Here is an 11,673-nt window from a genome sequence, read left to right as displayed (position 1 = left end):
GTTTGCCCAAGTGATAGAGCATTTTTTTTTTTTTTTTCATAGTAGCTAGAGTCGGAAGGGACCTAGGTAGATCATCTAGTCCGACCCCCTGGTTCCAGATCCTAGGTTGTAGCCATCTTCGTCTAAAGGCAAAAGTAATGGGGACTCGTGGTAAAGGTGATATCTTTTATTAGACCAACTAGATTCTTGCCCAAAAAAAAAATCTAGTTGGTCTAATAAAATATATCACCTCTACCACGAGTCTGGGTTGCATAGAGCAGGAACACACTTCTCTGGTCAGATTTGCATCTGAATGTTTTTCCAGCATGGGTAGGTGTTTGGAAATGAGTTTGGCCTATTGCACATGGTTGGAGATGCAAGTCCCATGCCTCGATCCTGAGGTTTTCCATCTGAGCTGTGGATTTTGGCTGAGGGTTGGGTCTGTTAGCAAAGGATGGGATTGCCTTTGGGGGTGGGTATCCCAGCTCTTTTGCAGCAGGGCCCCTCAGCGGTGTGAGGATTAGCTGCTCTCCCACAGCAGGGAACCTGCTCCAATGCGTCTCGGTCCTTTGTTGCTGTCTGCTGGTGGGCACTGGAGCGTTAATCAACACTTCCAGGTGGAGCGGAGGGATGCGGGCTCATCTCCAAGGCACACGTGCCCAGAGTCGTAATACTGAGCCTTGCTGCGGAGTTTTCCCTCTGCTATTTCTGTTCTGTTTATAGCCTGCTGTGGGGTTTGGCTCAGTTCCTCTGTCCTGAAATCACATGTCTGGCTCCTCCAAGGGGAAAGGCAAGTCACACAGCAGACCCAAAGCCAGCAGTAACTCTTTGCAGTTCATGATCAACGTGGCTGGGCTCTTCCTACCCTTGGAGGCCCTCCCCTGCGCAGAGCCAGTTTGCTGGAGGTGATTTCGGATGCTGCCCAAGTGACCCCTGTCTCGCAGCTGCTGAGCAGGGGGCTAAACACGCCCGAGCTCCCTCGAGCGCCGTCTTCAAGCCGTTATATTTTTAATCAGGTTGGCTGCTGGTAATCGGGACTCGGGTTCGGCCCGTGCGCCTTGCCTCTTCCTTCCTGCCCTACACAACGTGGAATTGTTGCCGCTTGGAGAGGCGGTATATGTGACCTGGCTGGCGAACAGGCGCTGCATTCGGGGAGGAAAGGGACCTGGTGCGGGGTTTGAAAAGGCCCTTTCAGAGCCGTGTAATGTTCGCAAGTGGTTTTGTTTTCATAACTTGCTATTTGTCTGGCTTGTTTTGCAGTCCTGGGCTAGAGCAGGATGTTAGTAGAAAAGTCCTGTGTTGTGTTGTGTTGTGTTGTGTTGTGGGGGGGTTGTATTTATTGATGCTTTTCCCATGTCTATAGCCAAAATGCTGTATAAGCCAGTCAGGAGGGAGGGCGGGCGGAGAGAGAAGGTGGCAGTAGCACCTTTTTATTCTCCCTCCTGAAGCAGCATCTTGCCAGAGACGCTTCAAACGATTCTCCCGTCTAACCACACGTTGCATTCATGTGGCTTTTCCCATCCATCCAGCGATCTTCAAGTGCTGACCGAAATCCCAGAAGGGCCCCGCCAGGTATGCGAGCATTATTCTATTGATTTTATAGATGAGTAAACTGAGGCCGAGAGAGAGAGGCTGATGATTTCAGAAGGGCCCGTTTATTCCAGGGGTATCAGATTTTGCAAGCTCAGAGGCTGGTTGTCATTAGTGCCAATTTTGCAAGCTCAGAGGCTGGTTGTCATTAGTGCCAAGTGCCGGCAGCTCCAGCAGGAAGTCGGCAGCAGCTGTGGGGAAACTGGCTCAGTGCTTCTCTCGCTGGGCTTGCAAATTCAGCGGCCGCTTTGGAGCATCTGGCTGTAAACAGTTAGCCCCAAGGTGCCGTCACAAGCTTGTGATGGAGCTGGGGACAGGCAGAGGCTCCTGCCTTGTAGCCTGCTGCGTGAACTGCAAGCCTGCCCTTTCCTTCTCTGTCGGCTGTTTGCATTGCTGAGTTCAAAGAGGTGTGTGCGGGAGATGCATTGTGCAGGAAATGAACTGTGTAAAATGCTGTGTCCTAGAGATGCTCAAAAAACTTTTTGAGGGAGGTATTTGCCTCTTGTTCTTTATCTGACCTGAATCTACCCTGCCTTGTGGTTGGGCCTCAACTCACTCCACTGCAGTGATGTGAATCACGAACGATACCTGCCGGGGTTTGGGTTTAAAAATGATACTTCCAAAGTTAGTAATGTCAGCAAAGCAGTTGCAGCTCAGCAGGATCGTTCTGTCCCCTCACTGTTTTGAACTGAACTTCATGAATGTCATTGTCTGATGATCCTGAGCACTTCGCATAGTGGGGAGAAGGGCTGAATAAGCTCAATGTACTTCAATGTACTTCAATGAAAGCCTAGGGAAGACGTATTTGAGATTGATCAAGGGTGTCTATCGGTGGTAACAGCTTGTGGCAGCGTTTTCCTAAAACTGGCTTTTGTGACAATCAAAAAATAAAATAGAATATAATGAATCTTAAATATGTGACTGTTTCGGGGGCCGGGGAACAACTCTGGTGTGTGGAATTCGAGATCCGAGAGGTGATGCTGGTGATAAACCAGACTGCCGAATTACCCTGCTTGCTGCGTTATTACCTTGCTGAGATCAGACAAGTTGCAGCAGTGCTTGGGAGATGGTGTATCTTCAATTGTTTTTCCCCTCCCCAGACCTCTATCAGGGAGCATGCTTGTGGGAAGGGTGGAAAAATACAACATAGGAGTGACGAGATGGGTCGAGGAGTTATAAAATATTGGAAGAACCCCAGCTCTTGTTGCCTTAATCTTGCTTACAGATTTGGGTGAGTCTCTGATCCACTTTACCTTGACTGTCCCCATCCATAACTAGGCTTTTGTGAAACTAAGTTCGCATGGTGTGGCTGGAAAGTGTGATCGAAATAGGGTTCACGATGTCCTCAGCCAGACATGAAGTCCTGAGAAGCAGGAGAGGCTTTTTTGGGCTAGACTGATTCAGACTTGTCGAGCCACTTGGAAGCAGTATGTCCCCTGTGGTCAGACAGCCAATGCAAAAAAGCCGGAGGAAAGTTAAATATTTTATTTTCATCTAGTTCCCGCCCCCACCCCTCCCCTTTTTTTCTTTAAACTGGAGGCAAATTTGGATTTGAACATAGGAAAAAATTCCTGGTGGTAAGAGCAACTGGACCTTGGAGCAGCTGCCAGCAGAGGTCACGCAATAGCGTCAATAGGAAGCATTCAAACAAGATCTGATAAGGTGACGGCAGCATGCCAAGCCAATTTGAAGTCCCCAGGGCGAGATGCCTTTGGTCTCTGAGGTCCTGAGTGATGGCACCTTTTACCTTTGTGCCCATTCATGCCACCAAATCTCTATTTTCAGTGCAGCACTTGAGCGTGGGGAGGAGAGGCCATGTTGCAGCTTGTTAACACCAAGCACCCAGGAATCGTGAGCCAAAGTGAAGGAGATGTCAAAGAAGCATGCAGCCTGATCCTATGTGTTACTTCAAGCTTCACTTTTTTTTGAGCTGTTCCCTACAGTCCCGAGGGCTGGAGTCTTGCTGCTTTTTTTTTTTTTTCCTTAATGAAAACAGCGATTCTCTCACTCTCATGACTCAGGAAATTGGGTCTCTAGGAGAAAGGACAGTCGTTGTGAAACTCATGCTGAGAGCACCGTGTGCCCAGCACTTAGCAGGCAGTCCAAGCCAGCGAGCTTGTACCCACGGGGCTCAGAGACTAGTCAGTGGAGTAGCTTCACTTCTCTCTTCTCTGCCAGTTCTGTATTGCTAAATCATGGGTTTGAATCTAACCTCCTGCTATGGAAATCTTCATTAAAACCTTCCCCCACCATCTAAAAATTGTCTTGGGTTCCATGAGGGTTTACAGATTCACCCCAGACTGGCTCTGTTAGCCCTATCCTGGTGGTACAAAGTTCAGCTGCTGTGTGTTTCTTCTTCCCGGGCAGGAAGAGCAGAAGCAGGCACCTGCAGCCCTTGCTCTTAGTGGTTACAGCTGATGCTTTGGGACTCTTTGCGGTCACTGGGGGTGTTTTTACATGTGGGCTGGGGGTAGGGAGAGGCTTTAATTAGAGCAACTCTGAGGGTCTCTCTAATTCAAGCACCCATAGAGTTTCATGTACCAGCATCCTTGTGCTTCAGAATGGCAGCGGGGGTGCTTTAACTAAACCTCATTGAATGAGGTTTAGTTAAAGCATCCCTGCCACCATTTTTAAGTGCAGGGACCCTGATGCGCGAGATGCAGAGGCTGGCTGGAATGTGCTAATTGGCACGCTCCAGCAGACTTGATTAATTCAGTCTACTCCAATGCACTGTAATTACAGCGTGTTGGAGCAGCCTCCCTGGGTGTCATGCTGGTGGTGCAGAGTGCGGTTCCACAGCAAAGAGCAGGGCCAGCATTTAAGTGGACTGTGGTTTTAGGTGGCAGCGTCACCTGCCGTATGAGGCCTAAATGTCAGGAGCATGTAACAGGCATGTGGAGGCAGTTGTCCTGCAGGGTCTGATTCCCAGTTATCAGAGTGCTCAAGAGCCAAATTAACTTTTATCTTTGATACTTTTCCAGGCTTCGTGTCAGCTGCACAATGCTGTATCCCAGGGACCACGGTGTGAGGCAGAGGTGAACCCAGGAGGCCATGGCCACCAGCGCAGCTGCCAGGATGACCAAAGCACAGCTCTTCCGGCTCTCAGTGGTGTTGGGCTCCATCTTCATGATCCTTCTGATCATCGTGTACTGGGACAATGTGGGGACAACTCACTTCTATCTGCATACGTCCTTCTCCAGGCTTCATCCCTTGGGAGCCCTCCCCACCGTTGCTCAGGACAAAGACTGGGAAACCTTGTCAGATGTGGACGAGTTTTTGGAGAAGCTGCTGAGTGCTGGCTTGAGGCAGAACAGCCTCAGCAACAGGCAGACGGAGCAGCCTCTCCCACAGGGATCCAGCCGGCCTGTCTTGGGCAACTTGGAGGAGAACGTGAGAGGCTATGATTGGTCCACCCGTGACACCAGAGTGAGCCTGGACCAGGAGAAGCTGCAGGCCGAGAGGAGGAAGATGCTGCAGGAGTTCTGCGCCAATTCCAGCTTCGCCTTCCCCACCAAGGAGCGCTCCTTCGATGATATCCCCAACTACGAGCTCAACCACCTCATCGTGGATGACCGCCACGGCATCATCTACTGCTACGTCCCCAAGGTGGCCTGCACCAACTGGAAACGGGTGATGATCGTACTGAGTGAGAGCCTGCTGGATCAGGGCGTCCCTTACCGGGACCCCCTGGACATCCCCCGGGAACACGTCCACAACACCAGCACTCACCTGACATTCAACAAATTCTGGCGCCGCTATGGGAAGTTCTCCCGTCACCTCATGAAGATCAAGCTGAAGAAATACACCAAGTTCCTCTTTGTGCGCGACCCCTTTGTGCGCCTCATCTCCGCTTTTCGCAGCAAGTTTGAGCTGGAGAACGAGGAGTTCTATCGGCGGTTCGCCATCCCTATGCTGAAGCTCTACTCCAACCACACCAATCTCCCCACCTCTGTTAGCGAGGCCTTTGGGGCAGGCCTCAAAGTCTCCTTTTCTGACTTCATCCAGTACTTACTGGACCCCCGGACAGAGAAGATGGCCCCTTTCAACGAGCACTGGAGGCAGGTGTACCGCCTCTGTCACCCGTGCCAGATAGATTACGACTTTATTGGGAAGTTGGAGACCCTGGATGAAGATGCAGCTCATCTGCTGCAGCTTCTCAAAGTGGACAGGCTACTCCGCTTTCCTCCCAGCTACCGAAACAGGACTGCCAGCAGTTGGGAGGAGGACTGGTTTGCCAAAATCCCTTTGGCATGGAGGAGGCAGCTCTACAAGCTGTATGAGGCAGATTTTGTACTCTTTGGCTACCCCAAGCCAGAAAACCTCCTTAAAGTCTGAAAGTGGGGGTGGGGGAGGGCAGGAGAGGGACATTCCCAATACCCCAAACCCCATGAAAGGTTTAAAGTCTCCTACTTCCTGGCTCACAATTCAGTATATATATTTTTTCTACTGCTTCCCCTTCCACATGTGCATTATTGCAGGAAACCAGAACACTCCCACCGGTTGTGCCCACACAGAGGACACCCCTCCCCTCACCATGGTTTTGTTTTCAGACAGCCCCAGTCACTCCCTCACCTGTGTCCTCGGTCACTTTTTCTTAATACTTTTTTAAAATTAATATATTTAAGCTATTTAATATGAAGTGTGTGTTGTGGCACAGGAAGGGATGGAGTAAAAGAAAAGAAAGATGGTGAACCTGCCCTGGCGTGTGGTCTCAGTGCTGTCTGCAATGGGGATATTGGTCTGGGGAGTGGTAGAAGTTACAGGGTGTTTAGGGCCAAACTTAGAGGGGGAGCAGGCACTGCCCTGTGCATCATCTTGGAGCTGCAGAGATCTTGGTTGGGCCTGTTGCAGTTGAGCAGGTGCTATGCATGACACTTTTCTATAGCAGCATGAGTTGTGGACATAACGTGGGTGACTGGCTAATCAGCAAAGGAAGAGACCAGTCTTGGAGGGTTTGGAAGGAGAGTGTGGATGCACTCGGGGAGGGGCCTGGCATGTTCGGGGGGACATTTTCTCTGGGTGGAGGGTTCATTCAGGGTCTGCATGCCCCTGGAGGTGGCACAGAGGCATCCTGCTGGCTTTCTGCACTAAGGGGGGACTGGCACCCATGGGAGTCTAAGTCCTTCATAGAGCACGTGTTCCTCAGTCGCTGCAGCAGTGCAATCAAACCATATGCTTGGCCCCGCTGCCACCACTGGAGCCTGATCCCATGATGACAGCATGGGTGTAGCCTGTCCTTGTGTGTGCTGTTAGTGGTGCTCAGGGGTCCTACTCCCTCCAGGGTGTGTCGTTCTCAGCCTCGCATGCCTCTACTCTGTGGGAAGAGTATTAATTAATTATCCTCCCAAAATCAGCAGCTGGGTTTCATGAGGGACTTGTTACCATAACAGAACAAAACAAAAGCAGCTAAATCCTGAGCAGGGACATCAGAGCATTGACCCTTCTGAGACAGGGTGGTTGGTGCCTTAGGTATGGGCTGTTTGTTGCCTTCTGATTCAATGTGGGCAACTCCTGGCCAGGGTGCGTATTCCCATCCCGGAGTTTGTTCAGGGAACGTAGCTGGGATGCAGCGAATCCTCTTTGCTAGATGAACGTCCGAGGGAAGTGGAGATGCTGTTTCCCAAGCCATCGCTCATGACGCGTTGTCCTCGGTCGGAGCCTTTCTATTTATACCGCCAAAACGATGCAGATTAGATCTTTTGCTCTGGCCGCCGCAGCAGGAGCACTGGCTGCCCGCTGTGCGAGAAGTGTGTGGGCCGTTTCCCACAGGAAGTGCCTGCGTTCAGGAGTGCTCCAGGTCTGATCAGCTCAATTGCTATTTCTGCCTTTTATGTTAATTAGTAAAGAAGAGCTGGCTATCTTGCACTCCTGATTGCAGCCCCTAAAATGGGCACCTGCTACTGCTTACCTCTTTCCAAGCCCTGTTGGTACTGTTAATAGCCTAGAGATGAGCTCCCCTTGCAACTACAAAGTGTGGCCTCCCAGTCTCACCTTGTGCTCTCATATTTGCTTGTGCTCTTCCTAGGATCATCAACAGGCTGGGATCTTCCCTTCTGTCTCTGGTGCCCTCCAGTCCTCCATATGGATCTTCCTTTCCTCCTGTTCCCTGCCCATCCCTCTGTTCCACTAGTTTCCCTCCTTGAAAGCACCCAGCCACTGCACGCCACTTTCACTTGCGAGTGAAAGGTTAACAGCTTGTGGCCACACCAAAAGCCTGCTGCCTGATGCTGAGCATGCTCGTGCCATTTATTTTACATATGTGTCGCTTCAACAGAGGCTCTCTTGATTTACACCTTTGTGAAGCCAGAATTGGGTCCCTGGAGCCCTCCATTGCACCAGTGTGGCAGGGAGAGCAGCAAGGAAGTGGTTAAAGGGAAGTGACTGTTTCCTGGATTTTTAGCTGCGTTGAAAACTAATAACTGAAGAGTCCAACTTTCCAGCTGCTTAAATTTTTTTTTCAATCACCAGGAAATTACTGCAAAATGGAAAGACGCTGACAATCTTGCCTCCCTTAATGAGAAGTAATGGGGGGTCCCTGGGTCCTCATTTCTTTTAATTTCTTAAGGGTGAGATGGGATGGGCTCGTGTCAAAATCCATTTAAATGTTGTAATCTATGCTCTTTGCAATTATTCTTTTGCTCTGAATTTAATTGATCCTTTAATAGCGGTGGGAGTAAGAGCCTGGTAGCATGACACAGGCTTTGTGCCAAACCCAACATTGGCAGAGTGGCCAAAAAACTTCCCTGTTGCTCGAGTCTTGGTTCTCCCACCCCTACGCTGGGTGGGCACTCTGCAGGAGTGACCCATGCTATCCCAGCCCCCTCCCCATGCCTAAACCAGTGCCTCTGTACTGCTCTCCAGGGCAGCGCCTGCCCTGGCTGCTGTTGTCTTATGGGTCCATGTGGAAATCACTGGATGGATGTTGCTCATTGCCTGCAAAGTACAAACTGGTTGAAGGGTGGGTGTGGGTGCAGCATTACGTTGGTGACAGGATGCGGGTTACGCAGTCAGCAGGGAGCTGTTGGAACGGTTGCAAACTCCACACTGCTGACAGGATTGAAGGGAGAGGACTGTCCCCTCTAATGACATCCCCTGTGTCCTACGCGGTGGCCTGCAAGCTGCCAGTGGAGATTCCCGGTAGCGTGGGGGCGTCTCCTGAAACATGGTGGGGTGAGGTCCTGAGTGCTTAGGGGCCTCTGTGCTGCTTCAAGGTCCAGGGTAGACCATAGGCAATGCTCAGGAGGCTGCTACAGATTAGACCAGTGTCTGGATGCTGAGGTTTATGCCCCCAAAACAGCCCTGACTCCGGAGGAGACCAAGGTTCTGCCTCCCTTGTGCCTGTGGATTCTGGGTTGCATCTCCTTGAATGACTTGCCCTCCCCACCCGTGTGCAGGCCTAGAAAGGAGCTCTGGCTTATTCCGTTCTGCCAAGAGAGCGGGAAGAGCCACTTGGCAGCTTTTGCTCTCATAATCAAGGACCTACTCCTGCTGGATGCTGAGCTCTGCCAAGGCCGGGGGGAGAGAAATTGTGTTCAGGACCCTACAGGAAGAGCAGTAAAGCTCTAAGCTGGACCGTCCCCTGACCTTTCATGAGTCAGGGAATCACCTCCAGGTTCAAAATAGCTTTGGCTGGCTGCTGGTTCCTCTCAACTCCTCCACAGCTGAGAATTTGCTGTTAAAAGGCCAGAGATTGGATGTGCTGCACCAAAAGCCTCGGGGCGAAAGCAGTGTGTTCCCAGCACTGGGATGGAGCTGCTGGTTCAGGAATGTGCACGTGGATTAAAGCCACGCAGTTCTCGTGCTATTCTGATGAAGCTAAATAGGGGGGAATGTAAAACCGGGCATCCTAGTTTCAGCTCGGCTAGCAAGCCAGGGGAAGTCACGCCTGGCAGACAGAAGGAATCGCTAGTAGGGGCAGGCACTTCCTTTTTGCAGCTTCTATGAAGGTGCAGTGAGCAACAGAGGGGCTAAAGTCTGGATGGCTGAGATGGCTGCAGCGTCAGGGCTGGGTAGGAGCATCTCCTTGCAGCTCTTTCAAGCGCTTAAATACATTTTGGCTTTGTTCGTTACACTCCATCTGCAAATGAAGGGTTTCCGTTTTCTGCTGCCTGCTGTGAAGGGCTCTGCAATGCTTCGAATGGTACAGTGTGTGAGCATGGGTGCATGGATGTACTGGGCTCTTAGCAGGCATGGCTTGGGGAATGCCCATCCTTCCTCGTGAACATACTCAGCCTACCTAGGAATCGCATAAACGTCACATTCAGGAGGTCAGCAGTAAACTGCACGGGTAGTTGCCTTAAGATGGTTAGCCAGCATGACATGGGATGCCAACTTCCAAGTGCTCAGATCCACCAGACTTGGCATATGCCCCAGAAGAATACTGTGCTCCTGTATGGTCCAGAAGGACACAGAGACCCTGTACTCTTGGGCATTAGACCAAGTGATATAGGGAGGCACCCTAACATCATTACTGGCAATAGAGGCAAGAGATGATGAAAATTGCCTGCTCCGTCAACTTTAACTGAAGACCCAATAGATGGAGGCTTAAGAGGCTTAAAAGTCGTAAACCATTTGTACATGAAGCCCACAAGCTCCTGGAAGAGACTGGGGATGCTGAACCAAACCTGTGGACAGCAACAAGAGTTTTTCTATTCCTACAGAGTTTTATACCAACACCGCATGGGGGCCGACCTTGACAAAACAGTGTGGGTCAAGCTGAGCAGACCAAGATCTGGCTACAGATGCTTCAAAACAGCCCTTCATCAGATGAACATCTTGGAGAGCCCGCTGTGAATGCAGCGCCCAGCAGACAGTAGTGCACTTATCTGAAAGCTGCAAACTTTACGAACGCACAGACGGTTGGTGGAATCTGCCATTGAGCGATAACACCAGACAGCAGCTTGCAGATTTGGAAGCTCATATGTGACACCATACAAAAGACAAAGGGCAATGCCAAAATGAGACCAAATTGTACCAAATGGCTTGAACGTGGCATCTTCCATGCAGTCATTTTGTAGGTGTGGTGGTGCCCCGGGTGATGTGCTGTCTGACCTAATAGTAGTTGCCTAAGGTTCACACTGAAATCATTGGAAGTTCAAGGTACAGACAGCCCAGGAGTCGGAGAGGTGTGCGTAGTGATCTGGCACAACCATAAAGTGCCCTGTATGTGTGTGCGTGCATGCCTGTGTGTGTGCGCATCTCAGCTGGCAGCTGCTTGGCTCTGTCATGGTGGGCGATGGGGAGCAAGGCAGGAATCCTAATGCCTGTGGCCACCGTCTGGGGCAGCTTTGCCAGCACACACGAGGGTATGAAACACCCCAGTATGGCAGAGCCTTTGAACTCCAGCTGGCAGGGTCTAGAGCAAGCCTAGGCAGATGAATGGCAGCATTGATGGGGTGGGGAAGAAAAGAGGGTTTGTTCCTCCTTGAAGCAGGGCCATTACCACAGTCAGCAGGCGAGGCTGGTGCCCTGGCAGCGTCTTATGCCGCTGTGGTACGGGGCGATGCCAGGGACAGCGTCTGTGTGCAGGGACTTGACAAATAACCCCGCAGCTCAATGGAAAGTCTTGTCCACGATATTTGCCACAGGAAACTCTGCAGCCAAGAGCAAAAACGGAACCAGGAACGAACAGAACTGCAGCCGTGCGGGTGGTCGGGGGAGCCGAGCGGGGCACTGGAGGGCGACACCCCACTTCTCCAGGAGAGTGAGATATGTGAATGCTGGCTGCAGTTCAGACTTGGCCATCTCCAGATTTGCCCCTGGAGCAGTTTGAAGCTGTTGGATACCGTCAACCGAGATCAGGCTGGGAGCTCCGTTAGATGGGGGTTTGGGAAGGAGACGTTGAAGTCCGCCCTCTTTCTACTCTTCCCATGCTCGGGGCAGACGCCCCACCGGGCCTGAGCTCTGGGTGGAGAGGCTGGGGGCTGTAGTGGGAGAAACCCCCTGCCATGCAACACTTGTGCCAGGCACTCGTGCCCCTCTCAGTCCTGTTCCCCTCAGGTGTCCGCATCCCCCGAAAGGACCTCTGTGTCCCCTTAGTGAAGGTCCCTGGACACCGGCAGTGTGGGTAGCTCTTGTGACTCCTTTCACTGGGCTTCTTGCACA

General features: G+C 51.4%; 1 protein-coding gene across 2 annotated transcripts in view; it reads left to right on the top strand.

The window, feature by feature from the left end:
* The window catches only part of CHST12 (carbohydrate sulfotransferase 12), a 10,292-nt gene extending 4,026 nt beyond the window's left edge, over positions 1-6,266 (top strand). For both annotated transcript variants that reach the window (XM_019542028.1, XM_019542029.1), the window contains exon 2: positions 4,551-6,266. In XM_019542028.1, coding sequence (XP_019397573.1) covers positions 4,621-5,904 — 1,284 coding nt within the window. In that variant the 5' untranslated portion in view covers positions 4,551-4,620 and the 3' untranslated portion in view covers positions 5,905-6,266. The remainder of the gene's footprint in view (positions 1-4,550) is intronic.
* Positions 6,267-11,673: the final 5,407 nt, after the last annotated feature.

This window comes from Crocodylus porosus, unplaced genomic scaffold, assembly GCF_001723895.1.
Source record: "Crocodylus porosus isolate Cpor-Errol unplaced genomic scaffold, CroPor_comp1, whole genome shotgun sequence".
Taxonomy (NCBI): Eukaryota; Metazoa; Chordata; order Crocodylia; family Crocodylidae; genus Crocodylus; species Crocodylus porosus.
Note: the sequence above shows the minus strand (reverse complement) of the source record. Positions and strands in the feature narration are given on the sequence as shown.